This window comes from Martes martes, assembly GCF_963455335.1.
Source record: "Martes martes genome assembly, chromosome: 3".
NCBI lineage: Eukaryota > Metazoa > Chordata > Mammalia > Carnivora > Mustelidae > Martes > Martes martes.
Genome location: NC_137890.1, coordinates 51393284 through 51420727, shown reverse-complemented (window position 1 = coordinate 51420727; position 27444 = coordinate 51393284). Strand labels below are relative to the sequence as shown.

The 27444-nt window shown below is 44.6% G+C and overlaps 1 protein-coding gene across 1 annotated transcript; it reads left to right on the top strand.

The window, feature by feature from the left end:
• Positions 1–5311: 5311 nt before the first annotated feature.
• On the top strand, positions 5312–27440 carry OLFM4 (olfactomedin 4; the record flags this gene model as incomplete). Its single annotated transcript, XM_080799381.1, has 5 exons — positions 5312–5479; positions 10626–10778; positions 16803–17015; positions 18000–18156; positions 25367–27440. 5 exons carry the CDS (start codon positions 5312–5314, stop codon positions 26167–26169), a joined length of 1494 nt encoding a protein of 497 aa, XP_080655507.1. The 3' UTR covers positions 26170–27440.
• Positions 27441–27444: the final 4 nt, after the last annotated feature.

Below are 27444 nucleotides of genomic sequence, written 5' to 3'. Positions count from 1 at the left end.
ACTTATCCCCAAGTGCAGAATTCCTAGCCTGGACTTGGCATTTATAGGGTTTGAAAAGATTCAGGCCAGGGAAATAATGGAAACAAACACACAAACAAGAATTAAAAGATATGACTAAATCTGAAATTCTGTAGTGGTCACATATTGAATTTCCAGGTGACAGCTCTTCTTGGATGCAGGAAGAGTTTGACTCCTTCTCATAGTGACAGGCGTATGAAGCTAGACAGACACAACTGACTGTAGACCTAATGGGGAAGCCTGATGTCATAACTCACATCCATAACTTGGATGGGAGGCTTCTGCCATGGGACAGATAAGCAAGAGGAGGAAGCACTGTCACCCTTGGTTGGGAAAACCAACTCACCTGGCCTTTGAGGAATGGTGGGTAGGTGACTTAAACAATATCCAGTAGCAAACTCAGGTGTTGCTATGGGGACGCAGTGAGGGGATGCCTTAATGCAGTGGTCACAAGATGGCAAGAGGAATTTAGGGGGCAGTCCATGGCCCTAGGTCCACTTGGACGGAGACTCTCCTATGGAGTCCAGAGATAAGCCCGAGGCCGTCCACCATGGCGGAGGTGGGCGTATCCTGAGTCCACACTAGCAGCCCTGAGGGAAGTACTCTGAGCACACCTGTAGCTCATTAGTCCAAACTTTCTTTGTGAAAAGCATGAAGTGCCTTATTACTGAAAAGTCAGTACATTATATGTTACCTTCCAACACGTCTTTGCTGGTGGTGCTTTTCAGCATTTGTATAGAACCTTGCACTGGTTGCATTTGTTACGCTCTTTTTTACTAGCTTGGATCTGCATTTTGTCAACGTTGTTGATTTTCCTGTGGGTTGAATACATAAGTTTTTAGTTGAAAATCCCATAATTTGTGGTTTGAGTCTTCTAAACCATTGTGGGATGGCCAAAGCTAGTTAATTCCTGATATACAATATGCTTATGGAACTGGAATGTTGATTTGGGGTTTTGGGTCAGGCTGAGGAACAGTGTGAGGAACTCTGATCTGAGCATGAATTGCTAGGGCTGGTTAAATGAGACTGCAGAGGCCTGGGCGTAATCGTGACCCTGGAGAGAACTGAGGTTGCCCGAGTTCTTCCACTTGCGCAGTTTCTCTTGCTGAGAACCCATTTTCTTTTCCCTAACAGTCATTGAAAAAATTAATATTTTCTCCAATAACAATTTAAGAATTTCCTTCACAACTCTTTTTTGTTTGGAGAGGGGGTGGAGGGCAGAAGGACAGGGAGAGACCGAATCCCAAGCAAGCTTCACACCTAGCACAGAGCCTGATGTGGGGCTGAATCTCACGACCCTGAGATCATGACCTGAGACGAAATCAAGGGTGGGACACTCAACTGACTGAGCCACCCTCCTTTGTAATTTTTATTAAATCAATCTGTTCATTCACTCATTCACTCATTCATTCATCCATTCACATATTTATGAAATATATTTTTCTAGTGAGCAAATATTTATCTACCACCAAGTGCCAAGCACTGAGCTATGTTTTTAGGTTCAAAACCAACAAGGTCTTCATCTCCATCCTTAAGAAGCTCACCATCTGGTAAGCTTTCCCCTATCACCACTTGGATTTGGTCACCATGGTCTATGCAGTCGTTCCTCAGTTTTGTGTTCAATTTGTTATTATTTCTAGAATATTCTTTGATGCGGCCTGCCTTCACAGAGGGCTTAGACATTGTCATTAGCAAAAGTTATGTGCTTTCCTCTTACTTGATAACTCTTCATAAGGCCTGATGCTTGGCACAGAGTGGGCCTACTACACATTGTTAATGAGGGCCCACTACACATTGCTAATGTTCTTTCTGGGGTGCGTGAGTGGTGTCAGTTGATTATTGTTTTTACACATGATTACTGGAATTGCTAATAGGGCTTTGAGGGCTTTGGGGGACAGAGTCAACAGACATGAAAATGGTCACCCCAACACAATTTCTTTAATCAGTCTGTGAAATAAACATGACTTCTATCATCTTTTGTAGACAGATACCCTAAAGACACTCTCTTCTGAAAGTACCACAGTTATGCTTGGCATTGGTTTTTAATGACAAGGGAATTAAATTAAGGCTATATTTATATGGACATCCTTCCTGTTTGTTGCAACTGTTCAAGAAGTACAGCTTTAGGGATTTCCCCTAATGAAGTGCATAAACAGTAACTTTGCTTCAAGCTGTCAGTGAGGAATGCTCTGTTACTCAAGTGAATTTCAGTGACCCTTTTACTCTAGAGAGAACCCAGTGTCAGAACAAATTTTTATAAATAATACACTATTTGCTTTGCAGTGCTGATAATTTTCTCCTGTCTTTGAGGCTGTCACATATCCAGGAGGCTTGTTTTTTTTTAGGACAAAGATATTTGCAGAGGAACTGATCAAACTATTATTATTAATAATCTCATTATTGAGGCATCACCAATTCTTTTGTGCATTTGAGGCTACCACATAGATTAAAGTTTTATTCTGAGAACTGGAGGCACACAGGAACAAAGCAGTTTAAGAGCACCGTGAGGGGGGAGGTAGAGGGTTCTTTTCTGGCTGGGGCACATTTATGTTTGGGAGAATTGCTGCCTCATTCCTGTGTGAACGTAACCCCTCTGGAAAGGGGTCTCCTAAAGGATTGGTCATAGAAGCCCCTAAAGGTAGCCATGGCTACAGACTGTTATTGTTAATGAGGGATTTTTTTCCTTTTTTTTTTTTCCTGGCAAGGGCACTGACATGCTCCTTGATAAAAGGGAAAAGGAAAGCTCATTATAGGCACAGACAGAGGTTACTGGCAAATGAGAAGAGATGTTGCCCTTTGCTATGATGGGGATCTGGAGGAAGAGGGGAAATGTGATGGCAGGGAGAGGAAGGCTCTCCTCCTTATAACCACAGTTGTAGCTTTCAGCCTCAAGATAATGCAGTTGGCGTGCCAGTGTTCATTCTCACACATGTCCTTGCTTCTCCTGTTTTGGACTGGGCAGCGAATGGCTAGAACATTAAGCCAAAGAGGCCGAGGCTGAATTGCTTCCCGTAGGGACCAGTGACGTTTGCAGCTCCTATCCTGCCCCAGGAGGCTCTGTCCAGGTGGCGAGAGCAGCCTTCAATAGTAGGTTCCAGATAAAATATAGGACATCCGGTTTAATTTGAATGTTAAATAAAGCACATCCTTTTATTTTAGTATAAGTATGTCCCCAATATTACATGGGATATACTTGTATTAAGAAATGATTCACGGGGCACCTGGATGGCTCAGTGGGTTAAAGCCTCTGCCTTTGGCTCAGGTCATGATCCCAGGGTTCTGGGATCGAGCCCCGCATTGGGCTCTCTGCTCAGCAGGGAGCCTACTTCCCCTGCCCCACCTCTCTCTCTCTGCCTGCCTCTCTGCCTACTTGTAATCTCTGTCTGTCAAATAAATAAAATCTTAAAAAAAAAATGATTCACTATTTATCTGAAATTCAAATTGGACTGGGTGTCCTGTATCTTTATTTGTTAAATCTGGTAACTCTACATAGGGCAGAATATGAGAGGTGGGGGCTACAAAATACTCCCCCTACCCCCTAACAGCTGGCCATGGATTCCCTGCCCATGACCTCAATCTCCACCGCAGATTCCCTTTGGAGCAGATAATTTAGGGGGAAGTGCTATTTCCAGAAAGCCTCAGAAAAGGCTCCCCTGCTTTCTAGTTCTACTCGAACTGCCTCTGATCACCACATCCACGTGATTACGGGAGTAAGAGTGGCTTGTGAAGTCATCCTGTGTGACTCAAGTGAGGTGTTTCAGTGGGGAGGCAGCAATGGAAGCCTGGATGGCTGGGTCCTAAAGCTGGGGAGACTGATTTAGGTGGGGCATATCTGCTCAGCCCCCTGAGGCAAGGGGCAATGTGGGGCCCCAGATGTGGGACGGGGCCCCAGATGTGGGACGTGGCCCCAGTGGCCTTGGGTGCACCACAAAGAGAGAGACTTCATTTTCCCTTCTCTCCTATCCTCCTTCCCTCACTCTTCATTCATTCATTCATTCATTCATTCATATTTTTCTTGCCCTTCCCCTCCTCTGAGTATCTGAATCATGTACCACAGGTTTAAGGCTCTGTTTTTCATATTAACATCTGAGATTTTATGCGGTGAAAGAACCCTTCAGACCAGGTTTTCCAAAGCATTCCTGAGGCAGGATGAGGAAGAAAGTGGGGAAGGGGACTTCTTTCCCTGCTGTGCACCCAACAGTCTTACATAAGGAGCCAGGTTTTAGGAAATTACAGATAAAACCCAAAAAACGTAAAATACGACATTTGTATAGTGTTTCAGAGCTTATCAGCAACTTCTCATATAATATTTCATTTAATTCTAACAATTTAGGAATTGTTACAACACTAGAGGGGCTAAGTGATTTGCCTAAGGCCACTAACTAATGAGTGAGAAAGCCGATTTTTAATATTCAGGCCAACACTTTTTTACTCTACGGGGAGGAAGGCAGATTTTCCAAATGGAGCCTGAAGGTGCATCGCTCTTTCTCAGTTTCATGATGAACATGCCTTGATCAGCTGGCCAGATAGGCTAGACCAGTGGAGGTCAGTTGGATAGAGGCTTCTGGAGAACTACTCGCCATGAACCCCCCTGACGGGTCTGGGCAGCTTGTTGTTCGGAGTCTTTCTCCTTCCTCTAGCTCACCATGGTAAGTGCTCGGTAGTGTGGAGCCCTCACTGAGCATCCAGGGTGAAAACACTGCTGATCTCTCCCTCCGCGGGAGGTTTTTGGGAAAAAATTGTCCAGAAGCAGACTCTATAAGGGAGCCATCAGAGACAGCTTGGGGAGTAGTAGCTAAAGAGGGAGTTCCCCTGGGGAGATTCACGGTCTCTGAACCAGGTTCCCTAACTTTCTCTGGGAAACATCATTCAGTAAAATGGGAGGTGGGGGCGGGGGTCAGGGGAACAATTAGAAACGACTTCTGGGCAAAGGACTGAGGCTTGTTTTCCCCGCCTGGGACCTTTAAGCTCTAATTCATACACAAAGATTGCTTTGAACCCATCTCTTTCAAGGAAGTAACAAGTTGGAAACCAGATATTGGGCGTCAAAAAAACACATTTGAGTTAATATTTGGCAGGAGATACCTAGCTCTAAGGGCTGCTGCCAGAGTGGGACTCAGTGGCAAGGTGTGAAAGTGGCTCAGGTTCCTGGGTGTCCTGACCCTTCTGGGGTGGTCACATGCTCCCTGGCGGCTTCCTATTCCTGGAAACTGAACGTGGGGAAATCCCCACTGGGCATTATAAGAAGCCCCTGGGCTCTGCAGAAGTCAGGGGCTCCAGTTAAGAGCACAAGATGACGTCAGGCCTCCTCTGCCTCCTAACCCTTCCATTCATCCTTGGCCAGACCACAGGGGATTTGGAGCCCCTGATCCCAAGCACCCCCTCCAGTTCTTTTCCTGACTCTGTGTTGAGATCCGGCTTCAACAACAGCTTTGGTCCCAGCCTTGGCTCCGTGTCTCAGGTGAGGATGTCCCACAGTCTGAGAGCTGTGTTCATTCCCTCCTTCTCGCTTTTTGGGGATCTGAATATAATTTCATGGATGGCTAGACCCGAGTACTCTAACAGATTTACAGCTCCCTTTGTTACCTGCTGGTGCCCTGGAAATGAATTAAAACCTGGGTAAGAGAATGAAATTGTTTGCCAGGGAGACAACATCTTGGTTCTTCCACTGGGAGCTTTAGGGAAAGAATCCAAACTTGAAAGAGGTTCTCAAACTTGGCTGCAACTTGGAATCAGGGGTAGGGAGTGAGGGTGAGAGGGGGACTCTAAAAATAGAGATGTCCAGGTTCTATCCTAGATGAGAACTCTTAGGGAAGGGGCCCTGCCAACGGAAGATACAGAAAAGTTAGTCTGGTTTGCTGCCCACTGGGGACCCTGAGGAGAATAGCCCCGAGGGAGTGAGAGCTACAGTGCTCCGGCTGGAGCCCTGAGGGTTTCTCTGAGCCTAGTTTGTGGAGGAGGTGGATGACAGAAGTAGGGAAGGTCTTTAGGAAAGTGCTCTTCTGTGTGGATATGTTCCCAGAAGAGTATTAAGTCTCTTCCATGTTCCCCATAGGGAATCATACAAGCCATTTCCAAATCAACAGCAGTAACAATAAACAGGCAAAACAAAACAAACAACAGCAACAAGAACCAAAGAATGTGCTGGAAAGGGACTGTCCCAGCTAGGCCACATTACTAGGCTGTGTCCTGAGCCTCATTCCTTGGGAGCTGAGACCTCTTTGTATAGTCTTTGAGGAGCTGGGAAGAGGCAGGGAGCTGTGAGACTTTAGGGGTCAGGAGGCATTTCCTCATTTCAGCTCACATGGGCTCTGGGCCTCTGGAGGAGCCCTGCTCTGTAACACCCAGGCTTTCCTTGCTGCGGTGTGCCTTGGGGTGGAGGAGCCTTAACTTCCCCAAAGGCTGTCCCTGTGCACTTTTATGATCTTTATTCACAGGTCAGGTTGCTGCTGACGTGCTCGAGTCTGAATGGAAGGGCCATTGGGAAAATGGGAGGAAAAGGCTTTTCTGAAGTTTCCTTTTTGCCATCAGAGCAAAGACAAAAGCAGTGCAATGCAGGGGTGTCTGGGTGGCCCAGTGCGTTAAGCACCCGACTCTTGATTTCAGCTCAGGTCATGATCTCAGGGTCATGGGATGGGGTCCCTCATCCTGTAGGGGCTCCGCACTCAGCGGGGAGTCTTCTTGTCCCTCTCCCTCTCCCTCTGCCTTTCCTCCTGTGCGCATGCACTTTCTCTCTCTCAAATAAATAATAAATCTTAAAAACAACAACAACAACAACAATGTAGGCAAATGGAAACTTGTTGATTAATGAACAGTTTGGGTAGGGCCCAGATAGAAATTGCCACAACAATGTTCACTGAGTTCCTAATAAATGATGGGGCTCGCTTAGTATATAATATCATAGTATGTGTTATCTTATTTAATGCTCAGAGATTGGTAAAATTAATGGTCTCATTTTCGAGATGTGGAAACAGAGGCTTAAAGAGGTGACAGCATTGGTGTAAAGTCACTAAGCCAACAGATTACATAACTCAGACTTAGTCTGCCCATCCTCTTCCCCATCTTTCCCTAAGCAGCCTTCTAGGTTTGGGGGCAGTGGAGAATAGAGATAGAAGCTTATTTTGAAGAGGAGAATAGTTTGGGAATCACAGATATGCCCAGATAGTCTTTGTAGCCAGAAATCAGATGCATTGTTTTATTCCATGATGCTAAGTAACTTCTGGGGATAATGCGAACTGGCTGACATTGAAGAAAGAGGTTAATGATAAGTAATTTATTTTGGAGCCTTCATCATCAATCAGAAACCAGCAGTTGGGGAAGATGACCAGTTAAAATAACAGAAAATAAAATATAGGTCAAGAAACCAGGAAATCCAGTATGTCTGTTGTCTGGTAAAAAGATAACTATTTAAAAGTAGATAAAGACTAGTAGTTAAATTGCACTTAGAGATTTTAATTTCCTTCCTGGTTTACTTATCTCCCTCTGGTGAGTCAGTATTACTACCCCAACTTCTTTTTTATAGCGGGCTAGGTGTCACTTCTACTATAAACCCAATTTTCTAGGGCTGGCTGTCAGCTTGATGAGCTCTTCGGAAAGTGGTGGAAAACCCCTTTATAACTGTCATTGAGCAAGTTCCAAACATATCATTTTCTGTACTTTGAAAATGTTGAGTACCATTATTTTATGCCTTGAATCTTTACAGGCACTTAGACCTGGCTGCTAATTAGAACCAATTGCAACCTTAAATCACAAATGTGAGTCACACCTTCAGCTCCAGCACTCTGAGCGAGCACTCCACATGCCTCAGATATCCTCCTGCAAAGAAGGAGCCACTATCAGGGTCCTCGTTTCACAGACAAGAGAAGGTGCCATGCTTTGTTCTACACGGTGACTGGCAGAGTCGGAACATGGAGTCGTGTGCTTTTGTCATCAGGCTAAGGGGCTTGAGTTTGTTGAAAAAAGGACAGGAAGGCTCTCTCGTGACAATGGGCCCGATTCACTGGGCAGGAATTGGGTCTTACTTGTCTCCCTAACGCCACAGCCTGGCGAGCTGTAGACACCAGTAGATGTTAATTGAACACATGCTGCGTGAGACCCCATCGGTGTGAGGTGTCTTATAAGGTACAGAGGGTCCTGTTTGTCCCCCACAAGGGAGATTGCAGACCCTCTCAAAGGCCAAGGGGACAAGTACGTGTCTGTGTCTCCCATTCTTCCTGTTACACTCATGTAGAGTTTAAGCATTCGCTGCAAAGAGAGAGAGACCCATCACCATTAGCTTCATTGTCTTTGCATGTGAGGAGCAGAAATATCTCTAATGGGAGACACTGATCAAACTTATGGACCATTTTGATGTCAGCTGCGCACGCTGGGCTGATGATAAGCAGGTCGGAAGCTGGGGAGTCCAAAGTGCTGGGACAGAGATGTTCAATAGAAGACAGTGGAATGGCTGTCAGCAGGGCTCATAATTATTTGCCTGCCTTTCAGGTGAACTTCAGGACTCAAAGTTGTTAGCTGGTGGTTTCTAGTTGATTGTCGAGAGACTGCTTGATGATCTCCACTATTTTCTGATTTGACAGGGCTTTTCAGTGAACTCGAAGAATGGTTCAACCCTGTCTTGTGCAGCTAATTAACCTCCCCTTGTCAAAATGCAACACAAGACATTGTTTTGAGGGTAGACAGTTGGTATAATAAGCTGGTTTTTTGGAAGTCCACGTGACGTTGGTCCTCCTGTAAAAGCCTTGGTGTGCTCGAATGGGAGTCTTTCTAGCTTCGGTGGGAGTGATAAAGCTGCTTCTAAGGGAAGCTGGTCTCCCTGGCGGACTTCTGGGGTCACTTGTCCAGGCCTTCTTCATCCTGGGCAAATACCCAGCCCCGGGGCCCGCATAAACCTGCTTGTCTCTTCTCCTAATTCCCCAGTTCCTGCGGGTGTGGGACGTGATTGGCAAAGGGAATTGAGTCCAATGTCAAGAATTTACCTGGCATCTATATGTATATAAACATTGTGTGTGTGTATGTGTGTGTGTGTGTGTGTGTGTGTTTGCTCATCTTAAAGAAGATTAGGTTAAATTGATAAGCAATTTAGTTGCAAAAAAAGCCTGAGTTAATTGGTCCAGAGGTCACTGACAGAATACGTCTTGATTATGGAAGCATCTAGATCCAGTTTGTTTGGAAATCACGGAGGTTGATACGTATTAAATGCACAGAACACACCGTCTCAGCTGCAGCCAGCTGACCTCCTAAACTTGGAGAGGTATGGCCTGCGTCTCTTCAATTTCTGTGAGCCATTGCTCTGCCCTTGGTAGTTTCAGGCACATTTCAGTCTCAGGTTCCACAGGTGAGCTTTGGCCTGGCCATCAGATGAGATCATTGTGAAGCTCAGCCAGTCGGCGGCCAAGAGTTCCTCTGGAAGGCAACAGTAGTAATAAAAAAAATGTTAATTGTGCTGGGATCCCCTTGGGGAAGTTCAAAGGGGACAAAGGAAAAACAGGATCTTTCAAACCTGTCATTTTAAAATATGCAGCGGCACCAAAGTGTGAGCCTGAATATCTTAAAGAAACATCAAATATTTTAAAATGACTTTTCTGCAAGTGGTAAGCTGGAAAACTTAATTTTTTTTTTGCACAAAACCTCCAAACTCCCACATTATTCAGTCCTTTAAAAATGGCTGGTTTGTTTCCATTTTGAAGCATGTTAATTATATAACTCCTGGGTGAAGAGAGGATGTGAATTTGCACTGTATGTTTTCCCTGTAACCCATATCCATGATGGCTTTCCAAATCCATGATATGGTTTTCCCATTTCATTTCATCGGAAGGCATTGGGTTGGGGTTAGGGTAAAGAAAATGAGTGCATGAAAGGAAAGGGAAAGTGACACTTACTGATCACCAACCGTGTGTGACGGACTTGGTTTACATTACGTAGTCACTGTTGGGGATGACACTGTGAAGCGGATTATCTCTATTAGACAGATGAGGAAAGCAAGAGGACTTACAGAGGGTTCATGTCCAGTAAGTGGTAGAATTAGAATTCCAACGTAGGTTGCCCATCAATTCCTTCTTTCCCTTTCCTTATGTGGGAACAGTAATAATTTCCTTGAAGCCTCCTCAAGAAAGGAGAATCTTCCTCTAGGTAAAGGAGTCTGACAGTGGCTTAGCCTGGCTGGTGGAGATGTGGCTGAACTAAGTGTAATCACTGCTTTGGAAACTCGGCAGTTTTAGCTTGTGTCTCTGATCCTCTTCATTGATTCATTCATTCATTTATAAAATATTTATTTTAGAGAGAGAGTGAGCGTGAATGGGGAGAGGGGCAGACAGGCAGAGGGAGAGGGAGAGAGAGAATTTCAAGCAGACTCCCCACTGAGCATGAGCCCAGCGGGGCTCTATCTAACGACCCTGAGATCAGGGTTCTGCGATCAGGACCTGAGCCGAAATCAAGAGGCAGCCGCTTACCCAACTGCGCCACCCAGGCACCCCGATTCGATTCATTTATATATCGGACTCTACTTGCTTACCTCTGAGCACTCTTGACAGGCCAATTTCTGTCACTCCAGTTCCCAAAAAGCTCATTTCCCAGCATATTACTGATGCTGAATTTATTCCTGTTTACAGTCGCTTTCCAATTTCACCGGCTTCGAGGATGACCGTGGCACCTGCCAGTGCTCCGTGACCCTCCCAGACACCGCCTTTCCTGTGCAGAGAGTGGAACACTTGGAAGTCACTGCTCACATTCTCTCCCAGAAGTTCGAGAAAGAGCTTTCTAAAGTAAGCATTGCTTTTCTTCCTCTTCCAACCAAATCTTGATAGGAACAAACCAACCAACATAACAAAACCCTTTTTATTCGGACTGGATAAGCAGCCTTCTTCATTGTGCCAAAGCCAGCATGCTCGCCTCCTGTGGTGGCGTTAGCATTTACTTTACTGTATGCCTGCGGAGCTCTTTATAGCAGGAGAAATGAGGACGCAGGAGGAAAATGGGATGGAGATTGTGAACGCCACGGACAAACTCACCTCAGTATTTTGCACGTGTGATTGGAAAGAAGCCCTGAGCTCCCCCTGTGAAACCCAACCCTGCAATTTTTTTTTTTTTAAGATTTATTTATTTATTTGACAGACAGAGATCACAAGCAGGCAGAGAGAGAGGAAGGAAGCAGGCTCCCCGCTGAGCAGAGAGCCTGATGCGGGGCTCGATCCCAGGACTCCGAGTTCATGACCCGAGGCGAAGGCAGAGGCTTTAACCCACTGAGCCACCCAGGCGTCCCCAACCCTGCAATTTTTATGTGGTTTTTGGTTCTGTTGTTTCTTCTTCCTTTTGGTCTTCTTCCTCATCTTTCTTCCAGCTTTGCCCTGTCTTTCCTCTCTTCTGTCCTCCGTTCTCTCTTCCTTCTCCTTCACTTTTCCTTCCTAGTTCTGTTCACTCCCCTTCCCTTGTCCATCCTTTCTAATCTTTCTCCCTTTCCTCCCTAAATTTTTTTTAATCTTTCTTTACTTTTGTTTCTTCTTTTTTTTTTTTTTAAGATTTTATTTGATAGAGAGAGAGATCACAAATAGGCAGAGCGGCAGGCAGAGATAAAGGCAGAGGCTTAACCCACTGAGCCACCCAGGCGCCCCCTTTCTTTACTTTTGGAAAGCTCCCACCTCCTTCTTTTCCTCTTCCTTCTCCTCTTCCCCTCTTGGAAGCTCGTCCTCTTATCTTCCCATCTTTCTCCCTCTTTTCCTTTCTCTTTTTCTGATTTTCTCTTTCCAGTTCCCTCTCTTCCCTCCCTTCTTCTTTCTCTCCTTCTAACTCTCACTGTCTCCGTGCGTCTCTCTCTTATTCTCTCTCTTGTGTGTTATCTAGCCTCTGTTGTCTCAGCAGGAACATTGCATTAGACGTGTCTAGCATTAGACCCAAATAGAAGAGTTCTCTGGGAATTTGAGTCAGTTCTAATAGGTCATGCAGCCTTGGTAAAAACCCTGACTCCAATCCTCCCACAGCTCCCTGCCCCCGATTACGACTTTTCTCTAGCCTGAGGAAGTCATCCCACAGGGTTTGCCTTTCTCTGAGCCGGCTGGAGCAATGTGACCTGGCATTCCAGTTTTGACCCCTTCTCCATTTTTAGTCAAGTTAAAAATCAATTAGAAAGGCTCCCATTTTCTGCACAGGTGAAGTCCAAGCTAGGCTATAATCACATTATGCATTATTTAATACAACTCCATTAATTTACAAGGAGCTCTGGCTTTCCTACAAGATTCCACATAAGTTTCCCTAAGAAATTTAAACGTAGCTACCTCAACATCTAGCACAGTTATCCTTTCAGACAAAAATTATGATGAGGCTGAGACCCTGCTTTCAACCTGAATTGGTAGATAAATATTCTGTGTTTAAATGAATGTCCAGGAAAATGTGTTTGACTACACTAGGACCCTAGCTTCTTAAGAAATAAAATGTCCTTGAATTAATCAGCAGAAAAGGCACAGCACTAAATTATAAATTCCAGTCATTAATATTCATAGCCTTATTCCAGCATAATCAAGTACAGATAAGAAGTTATGCATAAAAACATAACAAGTGGAGGAAAATCCTAAGTAAAGATCTTTTCAGTTAGAGTCATTTGCTTTGAAATAGTGGAAGCTGCTGATTTGCATGTCTTCTTTGCTGGCAGGAATGTGAAGGGCAGTTTGAAACCCCATGCTGCTCCGGGAAGTGTGCGGCCTGCCAGGGTGCAGAGTATGGGGACATTTCATTCCGGTCCTGTAAAGGGGGCAGGTGGCATCTGCCTTGCTAATAATTGGCAGGAAGGAAGTGCAGGGTAGGTGGGAGAACTTTTAGTTCTGAAAGCATGAGTAGCTGGACCTCAAGAAATCCGCGATTGAGGCCGAGGAAAGGAATTGACCTCCCTGTTGAGATTTGCATCATAAGTTCTGCGTGACAGATGATAGTAACACCAGTAAGAACTGCTGCCTTTTGTGCTTTTCCAGATGCTTCTGGGTCTGTTCTACTCTCAAGGGACTCATTGAGGCAGATGGGCCAGTGTTCTTCCCATTTCAGGGATGGAAAAATGGAGGTTCATAAAGGTCAAGAGATGTAAATGGACAGGTCATCCCTCTCTTGGCTGGGTGAGGCAGCTCAGGAATTTGGGTCAGCAGAATCATCCCGGTTCCTTTTCTCTGGGCGGTGCTGTTACCAGCCTCAGAGGAGAGTTGCAGGGAGTCAGTCACGCCCTCAGTCCAGACTTATCTCTTCAGCAGAGGCCTTTGAATTTGCAGGTGAATTATTACAGCTGTCCCTAAGTCGTCTTGAAAATCACCGTTTACCTGGAGGCCTGGGGGGAATGCCCGACTGGATGGGCTGGCAGAAGAGGGTTTTGACTGCTTTGCATTGATGCATTATCTGTCAGTACGCAGGGAAGACGGCGCTGCCTCTGCGTAAGATGCTGAAAGCGTTTTACACTCTTCTGTTGTTTATGATATGTCCTCTTGTGCTGGTACTCAAGAGGGGGAGACACAAAAGGCAGCTCAGAATTTTCTTTCTACAGCCTTTGGGGCAAGTTATTTAATAGGACACATTCGCTAGTGGATTCTCATGCACAGGAAGGTTGAGGCAGTCTGGGAGACATTTAGGCAACTTAAAACGAACAACATTGATTGAACAATGTCTTGTGTGGTGAAATATAAATTAAAAGGTCAGATGGAAAAAAACCCTGAAATCACTGTTTCTCTAATAATTGCTGCAGTTTATAGACATCCAGCAAGTGAGGCCCCTTTAAAAAAAAAAAAGATTTTATTATTTTTAAGTAATCTCTGTACCCAATGTGGGGCTTGAACTTACAACCCTGAGATCGAGAGTTGCCTGCTCTACTGACTGAGCCAGCCAGGTGCCCCTAAGTGAGGCTCTTAATATGCATTATCTCTACTCTTTCCAATACTCTTGTAAGCTTGATATCTTTACCCCCAGTTTATAGGATGGAATGTAGGCTTAGAGAAATGAAGTGATTTGCCTACTAAGTACTGAAGGCAGATTTGAGTTTAGGTGGCTCTAGCTCCAAGGTATCTCATATGTCTTCACCATCCATTCAAGCTCAACTAATCTTGTTAAAGATATATTAAAATAATGGTATGTTGCCAAGTACATTTATTTATTTCAAATAATCTGGCCACAGGTTTTGAGGCAGAAACATGAGCCAGACAGATTCTTTAGTCTAATAGCCGGCTGTGCGACATCCCTATCTATTGTGAGACGACACTTACTGTGCGGAACAACAAACATCCTGAAGTGAACCCCCCCCAAAAGTTCGATTCTTAGAACCCACCAATGATGTAGTATGTGCATCACAAACAAAAAAGCATGGAAGCTCGGAATGTTAGGTTGGTGGTCTGAGGGCAAGCACAGACGATCTTTAGCTCGGACTTGTAGTGATGAGGAGCTTGCAGTAAAGATGTTGACACATGGAGGTGTCCTCTTAGGACTAGACCTGTAGTCTTGCTGCATATCTCTGGGCAAGTCGGGCTGCTTCTGCTGACATTGCACTTCCAGGGAGAACTGGATGTTCTCAGAATTGCCCATTGTCAACGCTAGAGAGCCAAACATGTAAAGGAGGGTTTGTGTGAACAATCTACTGAAGTCAAAAAAGTCCTCAAATTCCCTCCTGCCTACTAAAAAAAATTTTTAGAGAGTGCATGCACGTGCCCTAGTGGTAGAGGGGTGGCAGGGAGGGAGAGGCAAAAGGAGAGGGAGAGAGAATCTCAAGCAGGCTCGGGCTCCATGCTCAGCACGGAGCTGGGCTGGGGACTTGATCTCACCACCCTGAGATCAGGACCTGAGCCAAAATCAAGAGTCAGATGCTTACCCAACTGAGCTATCCAGGTGCCTCTCCCTCCTGCCTTCTTAGAACTCCGTGGATGATTCTGATTTTCCTAAACATCACCCGGCTTTCCTTTAAATATCAGCAGAAGGAACCTCAAATTTTCCCCAAAAAGATCTGTAGAGACCTCATTTTGTGGCTGAACGAGGGCAGGCATGCCACGCATTCTCATAGATGGCAAACTCTAGGTTATGCCTTGGTTTTCAGCGAGAATCTAGGAGAGCCACATTTTATTTAGCACAGATGACAGTTGGATCACTCGTTTCTGTAGAACAACAGCTGCGATGTGCCACCAACATGTTCCAGGAAAGCAGAGGGTGTTTCATGTGTTCCAAGAGCTGGCAAGGCCAAATGCCAACAAGAATACTCATTTCGCAAACTTCCATTTCTGCAGTGGATTGGCGCTTTATTATTATTATTACTATTATTATTATCACAGACAAGGTTTTATGCTTGATTTTTATAGAAATTAAAACCTGGCTACCTTGTATTTGCATTTATACTTTTGAGAGGGGGGACTCGTTAGGTTATATATATATATATATATATATATATATTTTTTTTTTTTTTTTCTAACCTCCTTTTCCACCAAAATGTCACCAGCCTTATCAGCCTCTGAGTGATGGCACAGCTGATGGCCGTGAGCATCAGTTGCCCAAGGAGATACACTCGCAGTGCCAAGGGCTGCATTTTCAACTTTCATTAAAATCCTCTTTGCCTGAAGCCCTAGCCCTTGAGGTCTGTGGCCTATGAGTCTGCTCTAATTTGCACAGTGGGGTTAAGTGGAAGGGCTAAAATGACAGAAGTTAGGGCTGCCTTTGGTATTAGGAGGATTATAGGCCAACATCTGGCTCAGAATTCATCCAGGCCCCACGGATCAGCTACTTGACATTAGCACAGTTTGGGGAAAAGTATCACTTATGTTCGTATTTTTAAAAAGAATGTAAAACTAGCAACTTTTAATGAGCAGGTCCTTAAAAAAAGCCATGGCATTTCTTTTAGAGATCAGATACAAAAAAGAACCACCAAATGTGTTTATTGGAAAATCCATTTGGAGATTCCAATTATACACTAAACCACAAGGGAATTTTTGCAAGTATTTTAACTTAACGATCAGACATTCAAATATATGCGACAAACGCGTAAAGGTCTGATTGCAATAATCAGTTCTTGGAATAAATGTGGGTGCGTTTAATGGAATGTGCACTTGACAGTTGTGTATACACTCATGTATTGTAGATTAAAGTTGGGTCTTTATGCCACTTTGTGAAAGGTAGAGGGGCTCAAAACTCAATGCATGTGGCAGTCAGAGAAGGAATTGTACTTAGTGCATTTCTCCCTCTTCTAGAAAATACTTAAATTTAGAGCAGTGTTTCTAGATGGAGGGAGGGGGTTGTTGGTGGTGGTGATTTTGCTCCCAGGGAACATTAACACTGTCTGGAACGTTTTTGGTTGTCACAGCTGAATGGTCTATGGGTGTTACTGGCATCTAGAGGCCAGGAAGCTGCACCTCCCCCCACCCCCGATGAAAGAATGGTCTAGCCTAAAATATCAACAATGCTGAGGTTGGGAAACCCTGATTTAGACACAGCGTGTGCATTGAGGGCCTGGTTGAAATCAGGTTAGTCTGGAGACCTAATATCTTCAAACGTTAAAATGGAAATTAAAATATACTTGTGCGTGATGACTCTGAAGCTAAATTATTTTTGGTCTAGGCAAGTGCAAAATCCACCCCACCAATTGTAATATATTTTTTTTTTTTTTAGTTTGCTTTCGGTAGACTAAAAAGGCCTACTCAAATATATTTTTGATCCATTTCTTTACCAAAAAAAAAAAGAAAGAAAAAAGATTGTCAGCAATCAGATAGTCCCCAAGAGCTTGGTAGTGGAGGAAGACTGCATGGTATCACTTTGGGAATTGACTTAGCTTTTTGATTCCCTTTCAGGTGAGGGAGTATGTCCAGTTAATCAGCGTGTACGAAAAGAAGCTCTCCAACCTAACCATCCGAGTAGAGATCATGGAAAAGGATACCATTTCTTACACCGAACTGGACTTCGAGCTGATCAAGATAGAAGTGAAGGAGATGGAGAAACTGATCACACAGCTGAAGGGCAGTGTTGTTGGAAGCACAGCTGTTGTCAACCAGCTGGAAGTGGAGGTAAGGCGTGAGCCCCTTTCTGAGAGCTTTAATAATAAATTCTCCTCAGTGGGCAGGTGCCGGGACCAGGCCACGGCTCTCTCTTGTAACTTCCAGTTCTGCACTTTCGCCTGACCACATGGCATGTTCCGTGTTCTGCTTTCCGTGGACATCTGTCTTTGAACGTAAGTTCGGCATGATGGGACCATGTTCACTGAGGAGCAGGTGTCATCCAGTGGTCCTGCCCCAGAACCAAGTGGCCTTTGAACGTCTCTAGGAAGGAGATGCTATAATTCTGAACAACTCCATGGCCAGGTTAGATCAGGTGCCTTCTCTGTTCTGGATGTATGCTCATGGACTTAGAAAGCCATAATTTACCTGATTTTGGACTTGCTTGGTCTATTTCTCCTCTTGAATGATCATGTGATCCTTGATCCCTCTTGGAACCTTTCTTCACATACTGGCAACCCTCCTTTAAGGAGTTTCTTGTGAGTATGTTTTGGTGAAGCCTTTATCCTCTATGGCTAAAGACCATCACATTAATGTTTTGGTTGGGTAATTCACATCAATGAAAATTTACTAGCACGGTCATGACATGGGCTACAATTGAGAATTCTAGTTACATATTTCAGACTTTAAGATTTCTCTGGTGCTCACCATTCATTAGAAACTTAATTATAATACAACATGAGTAAACACGAGTTTATAGGGAAGGTTATTAGAAATGAACTCTAATGGACCTCTGTGGATGCTTAGACTGAGCCTGTGCTCTATTATTAAATCTGTTAAAATCTTTGCCATTTTCTTCTTGTCACACACATCTGCCTGAGATGTGACAGGCGTTCACGCTAAACCATAAAATGTATTCTTCCAAATGAAACCATTCAGGAGAATCTCGGGTGTATTCTCTAGCAATGTTTCACTAAGTGACAAATTCCGCCCTGGAATGTTTATGAAAGAAATTGCACAATAATATAAAGTCGCTCTGAATTTTTATTTCCTTAGATAAGGAATATGACTCTCCTGGTAGAGAAGCTGGAGACGCTAGACAAAAACAATGTCCTTGCCATTCGCCGGGAAATCCTGGCTCTCAAGACCAGGCTGAAGGAATGCGAAGCCTCTAAAGGTGAAAATGTTCCTGCCCCACCTCCTCCTGCCCCTGGTAAGCATGCCGTGCTTTTACCACTTGAGCCAGGCCCAGTTAGGAGCTGAGAGCGGGGCGGGGAAGGGATCTGGGATGGCAGTGGGGAAGAGAGGACGGGCTCGTCGCGGCTCTGAGCTTCCTCTTCCGTGCTTGGAAATCTCTCCCTTAGTAGCTCCACTTGCCATCACGTTCTGGGGCTCATAGAGGAAAAGCACCGACAATGAGTTGATTTAAGACAAGATCCACACATTACACGTGTCCCCTTTATGTTTGCTAATGAGAAAACCATCTCTGTGGTGATGGAGTTGTCGTCAGGGGGGCTGGGGGAGAGCTTCTGGAATTTGCGTGGCATCCGTGCTGTGCTGTGTGATTGGGTCCTGTGGCTGATGAGCTGGGGTATGCCTTGAACCTTCCTTCCCTCCTCCTGTCCTTCCCTCCCTGCTTCCATCTCTTTATTTTTCCTTAAATGCACCTGCTGTTTAGCATGTCTTGGGATTGAGGGAGGCCTTAGGACTTGCAGGTGTGGTGGGCCATCCGACCCGGACGTGAGTTCCCAGAGGGCGGGGATGGCCTCTCACTCTCTAACAATCATCCTCGGGGCTAGGTGGAGCATAGAAGGGGTGCTCTGTAACACTTCCGGGAATGGAGGCCATAGAGTGTAGGGGTCAGGAGTATGGCTCCGGGACCCCAAAGACCTGAGCTTCCCAGCTATAAGATCCTTCATCTCATCACTGATAAAACGGGAGGAGCGTACCACCTCGCAGGGTAGTCGTGGGGCTTAATGAAACCAGTCTTGGGACGCATGGAGCTCTACGATGGGCACTTATGCCTTGGAATGTGTTATCATGATTAATGATGATAATCGAAGTGGAAACCTTGCTGGGGACAGGAGTGGTGCGGGGTCCTTCGGCACACCCTCCAGGTGAACGGAAACCCGTCTGTCGGACCCTCAGCCACAGCCCTGGCACGGGGAAGCCCGCTCTGCGGGTCATGAGCGCCTCTGCCTGGAAGGGGCCTGTACCTTCTCATCCCATCATCCAGCTCTTGTTCTTTTCATTAATTCCTCTTCCCACTACCTGTTTCCTCTTAGGCTGTGTGTTTCTGGGTCCTCGTCAATGTCACTGGTTTCTTTAAGGCTTTAATGAGACACTGCCATCGTTGTAAGCCTCTTGGTGGTATTCAGGAGACTGATGCTTCCCTCTGCTTTGCTGTCGGTCTGTCACAGTAGGACATATAGAGGAGGTTCAGGACAAAGGCCGTGCCTCGCCCTCCATAACAAGCAAGGTTAAATTCGGTCTGGGATCAGCCGTCTCAGTGTGTGCTGAAAATGTGAGCTTATTCTCCTGGGCCACGCAGCAGCGCTCTGTGAGGCCAGGGGTCAAAGCAGTGACAAACCCTGATAACACCTGAGCAAGGCTTTCTCCCTTTCACCCTTCCGTCCTGCCTTCCTTCCTTCCCTCCCTCCCTCTTTCATTCTTTCCTCATCCTTCTTCCATCCTTCCTTTCTCCCTCCCTCCCCTTCTTTCTTCCTCCCTCCCTTTTCTCTTTCTTTCCCTTCCTTCCTTCCTTTCCTTTCCTCCGCCTGCCTTCCTTCCTTCCTTTCTTTTTCTCCACAACAAATTTTCCTCATGGCATAGATTTTTCCAGCACAGTTTTCTCTGTATTCCTTAGAGTGAAGACATTTTAGAGCTGAAAGGGACATTCAGAGCAAGCTGGCTCAGGTCCATCGTGTCTCAGGAGGAGGGGACTTAGGTGGTGAGGATGCTCTTTTCCGAGGCCACACAGGTGGTTAGTGGCAGAACTGAAGTGGACATGCAGTGCCCCATGGTCTGTCGGTATCAAAGGACCTAACATGTCCAGTGGCAGTGGGGGACAAAGTACACTGCTTGGTATATCTAAGGAGGACAACGAGTGAGTCTGTTAGATTATTTTTGTTAGAATTTCTTTTCTAGAACTTTCCCCTAGGTCCTCACACTTAGACTTTTGTGAGCCATCCCAGCCCAGCTGTGTTGTTTAAGCAAATTGGACCCAGATTTCTTCTCACTTTCCCACAACCTTGGTAGTACCTGGATCTCAGCCAAGCCACTTGGCCCTCCTCCAGCTTTGTTCATATTATATTTATGATGTTTATATTAAACTGACTTTTTGTCATGTTTTTAAATCAATTTCTTTTTACTTGCTCTCTTTCTGTTTAGATTGGTTGATAATGCAGAATTGGAAACTCCCCAGGCACCACAAAGTTGTGAGCCTGTGGAGACTTTAATTAAAGTTACTCACTATTATGGGACTTTAAAATCTGGCCTGTCTGCTTTTTTTTCACTGCAGAGTTGCACAGAACAAAAGGCTGAGTGCAAATCGCAGCTATAAAGCAATTCCGTGTTCTCTGGGCCCCTCCCCTGCAGTTGCAGTGTGCTTCCCCTGTGGTCAGCTCGACTTAGAACCAGCACATGTAGTTAGGGCTCGATAAAACATGCTTTCTATTTGGTTTATGCCGCAAATGGCATCCTTTTCTGGTTCATTTCATAGAACTTTCTAATCTAAAATAATTGGCCTTCTGCTCATTAACTTTTTTTCCTGAAAACAACTGACTCTTTTTCTGATCTCCCCCTGAATCTAAATGATGGAAGATAGGCAAATGTACGCACTCCCTCTGGGGTGGATCGTCGTCGTGCTTGGCAATGACACTGCATTCTGTGCTGACACATAGTAGGTGCTCCATAAATGGTTGATGGAGGATATGGGGTGACCTGCTCAAATCCCAAGCCTTAGGAGAAGCAGAGTGTTGGGTTGTATATATCCAGTAATTCAGAGTTAATTTGGTCTTCATCATTTTATGATTATGACCAGGTTAATTACCTAAAATTATCACAAGTGAATTGTATTCCCTTCTTCACTCAACACTCAGTTGTCCATATAGGAGATCACTCTCACAGATCCCAGATTAAGTTTCCTCTGCATGTAGTCTTTGGTTTAAGAAAAATGCTACTAACCATGAGACTTTTTTTTTTTGTAGTAAAAATTTTAATCAGATAAACTAAAATATCTTTATGGGTTATAATTCTGGAGTTTGGCACCTAGCTGCTAACTTTTTTTACCCAACCTTCAAAATTGGGCAAGAAATTTGAATTCCCATTTGTTGATGCAAATTAAAAACTCTCTGCTACCTCACAGACACAAATACAACCATGAGGCTTCAAAAAAGCCAAGTCAGGGAATGGTTACAGTCTTACCTTGTGGCTTCCCAGGGTATTTTCAGAATACCATGGCCAGATCTAATGAATTACGTGAGGAGGAGATTGCCAACCAAGGCTACCCTTGTGTGGAGGGTTCCTTGTATTATGTTCTGTGGAGTGGATACTAGGCTTTTTGAAAAACTCAGATATGTAGCATAGTAGAAGTCTGGGGTTTTATAAATACAGTAAGCTGGGTTTGGGAGATTTGATCAGTCTTTCCTTCTCTTATTCCACAATCCTAATTTGGTGCCCCTGCATGGCTGGTCCTGTTTAGGGAACCAGGGTTACCAGGATGGCTCCAGGAACCTCCAGAAACCAGTCTGTAGGAAGGGAGACAGGCAGGTGAACCTTCAGTTCCAGTGTCATGTGATTATAATGCTGATGGTTACCAGTTATTGACTTACCGTACATGACTTCTCACTCTTCTTCTTATCAGTTACAGAGGAGGTATTAGGATTTGTTTGTTTCTTTTTTTTTTTTTTTAAATTTTTCTTTTAATTTATTTATTTGTTAGAGAGCGAGCGAGCACAGGCAGACAGAGTGGTAGGCAGAGGCAGAGGGAGAAGCAGGCTCCCCGCGGAGCAAGGAGCCCAATGTGGGAGTCGATCCCAGGACGCTGGGATCACGACCCGAGCCGAAGGCAGCTGCTCAACCAACTGAGCCACCCAGGCGTCCCTGCTTGTTTCTTTTTGACATAAGGAAGCCGATGCTCAGAAGGTTATATATAACCAGTAGGTACTGGAGTCGGGATTTGACTTGGAATCTATCTGCCAATATTTCACTCTACCAGGCTGCCTTCCATAGATGGTCTGATAGCGAGGTGCACCTGTGATTCCCAGAGTAATGGGAAAGTTCTGACAACTCACCAACCTGATTAACTCCAGGTTTTCTTGGCTTCCTTGCTTGTGGGTAGCTGAAAGGTGCTTTTACTCTTGTTTCTGTGGCACGTTCTTTTCTACCAGAAAATGCAGAATAATTCATTGGCCTCTTACATTCTTGGATTATGGTTGGGCATGGGTGGTTGTGCCAGGGTCAGGGTAAACTTGTGATGGCTGAGGAAGGGAATGGAGTACCCCCAAGACCTTGAAATGAAGGAAGGGGCGGGGAAAGGGTAAGAGTTAAGGGGGGAAAGCTTGGCATAGATGGCATGAGGACAGTGGAGGCTCCTGCTGGGCTGGATGAGCAGTGGGCACCCGACTGGCTGTCAGTTTCAGTAGTGCTGCGAGGAGTCGAGGAAGCCCACCATGGCCTTTTCTCTGGTCTGTCACTGCTGTGGTCACATCTGTAGCATTGGCAACGATGCTCAGTTCTCCTCGCTTTTTCCACTTCCTTTGACCACAGCCGGAACCCTAAAAATGGTCCAGAGGACATCGAGGAGAAGAGGGGTATGACAAAAAGGACAGGAGAGTGTTTAGGAATGGTTGGAGAACGCCTGGGTGGCTCAGTGGGTTAGGCCTCTGCCTTCGGCTCGGGTCATGGTCTCAGGGTCCTGGGCCCTGCATCGAGCTCTCTGCTCAGCGGGAAGTCTGCTTCCGTTTCTCTCTCTCTGCCTGCCTCTCTGCCTACTTGTGATCTCTGTCTGTCAGATAAATAAAAAAAATCTTTAAAAAAAAAAGAATGTTTAGAAATGGTTGGAAAGTGAGAAACAGAGATTGTGGTTTCAAGAGTTTTGGGATTTATACTATATATACTATATACTATTATATATATATATTATACTATATTTATACTATTTATTTATACTATATATTTTTGATTTCCTGGTCGGCGTGGAAAATGATGAACCATTATTTTTACTATTATTAATGGCAGTAGAAGTAGTCATTTTTAAGAGAAGTTTATTTTGGTTCCTTTATATCTAAGGATTTCCACATCCAAGGCAGACCAGTTTATGATCTTTAACCCCTTGATAATGCTTGGATACGTTTATGCATTGTAACTTTCCCTTAAGTATTTTGTTGCTGTTGTTTTGGGATACTTTCTTTCTAGGAAAGCAAGATTCAATTAAGCAAACAATTCCTAAGTCTTCCAACCTGCAAGAAAAAACGTGATTTTCTTTCATTTCCTCAGAGTGAAATGTACTTAAATAAATAAGTTCTCAGGAAGACATTTTAACTAGAAAATTCAGTTTGTAGCATATGGAAACTCAAACAGTTTTTGTTATCATTAAACTGAACACACCGCTAACTTTATTTTAATAATTCATGCATTGTTTCATAAACAAAAGCAAACAAGCATTCATCTGAGAGATCACTTTTAGGAGAAGAAATAATAATTTATAATTTTATTTATTATTTCTTTGGTAGAGAGCAATCTCTTGGCTGAACACACATTGCTTTTTTATTTATGAAATGGTGCATGCATTATTAAAATAAACCTGTGACTGTGTTCTGCTTAATGATATGCAAAATTATTTGAGGTTGGGTACAGAATGGTTTCATTTCTCTACCTGTTGTATGGTTGGCTGGCTTTCCCACCAACTGCGGATTTATGAGAGCATTTAAGGAGCACGTATGTAATTCTGGGACCAAAAAGCCCCAGCAGATTGGAAAAATAAAAGCAGGGTTTCTAGTAATGGTTTCACCTCTGAGCAGTCCTTGAGTAAGGAGGGGAGAAGGGGGAACATTTAGCAAGGAGAGGAATGGATCTTTCCATATCGGTCAGAGGCACAGACTTACAGGCAAAGCTTTGCTCCCCCTTAACCAGCCCTTCTCCCCGCCCCCCTGTGATAAATCAGGTAATTCTTTGGAGCTCTGCTTTTGGTTCCAGCTCCCATCATGTGCTCTCCACGGCTCCCTGATTCCCTCCCAGCATTCAAAGCCAGATCGAGTGATTCAGGTTCTGTTCCTCCTTCCCTCACCTGCTCTGCTCCAGGCAGTCGGATGAGGGAAAATGACCTCGAATGTACTTGAAGTTGAATTTTCTTTGTCATCCCAGAAACAATGTTACCCATTTATAAAGGGTATTTATTAAGATCCCAGAAACTGCGTGTTCAACTCTGGATAGTTAATATAAAAATCCTGGAGGAATTTTATTTTGTTTTTGTAGCTCAGAAACAGTTTGGCTTGGTAGGCATTTCAGAGTGCAGTGTGAAAGGCCAGTTGCCCAGCCTGGGTCGCTCGCTGGTATTATAGGGAAGGCAGATTTAGTACCCCAGTGAGTCTGGTCCCACGGCGGGGAAAGGTGAAGTACTTGCCTGGCATTCTGTGGCCCAGTAGGATATGTGGTATCAACAGCAAGACCTGCCTTATAACTCTACAGCAAGATGTTGCCACTATGTAGTGGGCTCTGCTTTGGGCACAGAGCAGGCAATATTGCCCTAAAATAACTTCCACGGCTTCTCAAGGCTGAAATCCCACCACGACAGGACCATCGTTTTTGTATCTTTAGAACACCATATTTAAAACTTCCTCTTGTGAGATCGGCTTGGGGGAACATTGGCATCCAGTGTAGCTATGTACTCCCTGGGGTTCCAGGGAGGGGCAGAAAGGTGAAGGGCATGTCCTAAGACAGTCTTCTCCTTTATCACCATTGTCCTTGATCCTGGGGGCATAGCAGGCTTTATGGGAAAAAAGGTAGGGTCTGGGATGACCTTGCCTTCTTGATTTCTCTGTAAGAAAGATGAAATTAAAAAAAAAAAATTTGCAAAACGCTTTCTGATAGAAGACAATCTATTAAATCCACCAAGTGCTCCTTTCCTCTTTCTGGGCCCTCAAACCTTTTTAGTACAGCTCTTGGCAGCTTCAGCATCCCCATTTCCAAACTGAAAGCCCGCTCATGGAAACAGAAGGTTGTTTTCTCCAGAGCCCACAGCGGGTTTGCGTTGAGACTGACACCGAGAAGGTTTTGGCTCTTCTCCTTCAGAACCACTGTCGTCACTCAACCTTGTCAAGAAGAATCTTTATGGACTTCTTTTGTTCTTAGGGTATGAAACCATTTGTGTCTTATTATTCGTTTTTCTCTAAGAATGCCCTTTCATGTTCTTGTTTGTACAGGGAGCTGTGGGCACGGCGGTGTGGTGAATATCAGCAGGCCGACTGTTGTTCAGCTCAACTGGAGAGGGTTTGCCTATAAATATGGTGCCTGGGGTCGGGATTACTCTCCCCAGCATCCAGAAGGGGGGCTGTACTGGGTGGCCCCTTTGAATACAGATGGGAGACTTCTGGAGTATTACAGACTCCACAATACACTGGATGATTTGCTCTTGTACATAAATGCCCGAGATCAGCGGCTCATCTATGGCCAAGGCGCTGGTATCGTGGTTTATAACAACTACATGTACGTCAACTGGTACAACACCAGAAACATTGCCAAAATTAACCTGAGTAACAACAGGGCTGAAGTGACTCAGACTCTCCCCAATGCTGCCTATAATAACCGCTTTTCATATGCTAATGTTGGTTGGCAAGATATTGACTTGGCTGTGGATGAGAATGGATTGTGGGTGATTTATTCAACTGAAGCCAGCACTGGTAACATGGTGATTAGTCAGCTCAACGACACCACGCTCGTGGTGCTGAACACTTGGTACACCAGGCAGTATAAGCCATCTGTTTCCAATGCCTTCATGGTATGTGGGGTTCTGTATGCCACCCGCACTCTGAACACCAAAGAAGAAGAGATTTTCTACTACTATGACACAAACACAGGCAAAGAGGGCAGGCTAGATATTACCTTGCGTAAGGTGCAGGAAAGAATACAGAGCATTAACTATCACCCTTTTGAGCAGAAACTTTTTGTCTATAATGATGGTTACCTTCTGAATTATGATCTGATCTTTAACCAGAAACCCAAGTAAATGGGTGAGGTTGAGAGAGGCAGAGAATGTTCTTTAAAAAAATGGTCTTTTTCACTTATTTAGCTATCTGCAGGGGGATTTGGAAGTGAGTTTGCTTAGTAGTGATATTTGGGAGCATAGTTCTATCACGCTGGAGACTTGGGATATTTGCCCTGGTCTGATGAGTTCTTTTGGAAGCTGTCTGCCTCCAGAGGTACATTTCCCTACTGGAAAGAAGGTTGTTCCAGGGTGGTTGGGATTGGGGAGGTGTAGGGGCAGTGTGGGTCCCAGGAAGGTGTCAGTGGTCCAGGCAGCATCTGGAAATGAAGGAACTCGAAGAGAACTCTGCCTGGCTTTTGGGGATTCTTTGTCCCAACATGTCTCAATGACCAGTTCTGCCCCATGCAGCTAGGCTAATTCATCCATACTTGGAAGAAACCTGGGCTCAGTTAGGCAGATGGATACCTGGAGCTCCTCGAGTGATCGAATCTCCATCTTTGTTTTTCTTCCTAACACCTGGAATGACGTTTTATATAGAGCAGATTAGTAAATTAGCATGCTTATATTATATCTGTAAAACGCTTAGAGTTTTTTAAAGAAAGGCTCTTTTATGCATTAGGTTGTACACTGTAAATCAGTCCCAGCTGGACCTACAGGTGAGGCTCTAGATTTTTCTCTGCTCCCTCTGTCCACCTAGGTCAGAGTCAGGAGAGTCCTCTTACCTCATAACTTCATTCCAAAGGCAGCTCAGAAGATTAGAACCAAACTTCCCAATCGATTCCCACCACCCTCATCCCCCACTCTCCCCGTTTCCTACTTTCTGCTTTTTATGAGATTAACCATTTTTTAATGGCATGGATATAAGAAAAACAAAATCATGTTTTTTTTGTCTCTTCATGAAGTTTCATTTCCATGACTCTAAGACCGTAGGAAGACCACATGGAAGATGAAATAATAGCATATGTGGTTATATCAGAAAGCCCTTGGAGCATATGTGACACTTGTATTAAGTCATATCAATTGTTCCATGCAATTTTTGTCTTTGTTTAAGCCTAGAAGCTGTGAGAAAATGAAGTTTTTTGAGGAAGAAATATTTAAAAAGAACAAACACTGATAGTATCTAGCAAACCAGTGCAGTTTGAGAACCTTCCAGGTGTCTGTGCTTCTGTGCCTTTGGGTGGATTTATCGTCTGGTCTTGGTTTCTTTCCTTCGATGTTCACGAGTCCAGTCTATCCTTCAATGCTGTAATCGTCCCCTTTTGATAAACGATTAAAGTGTATTTTGGTAAAAATGTT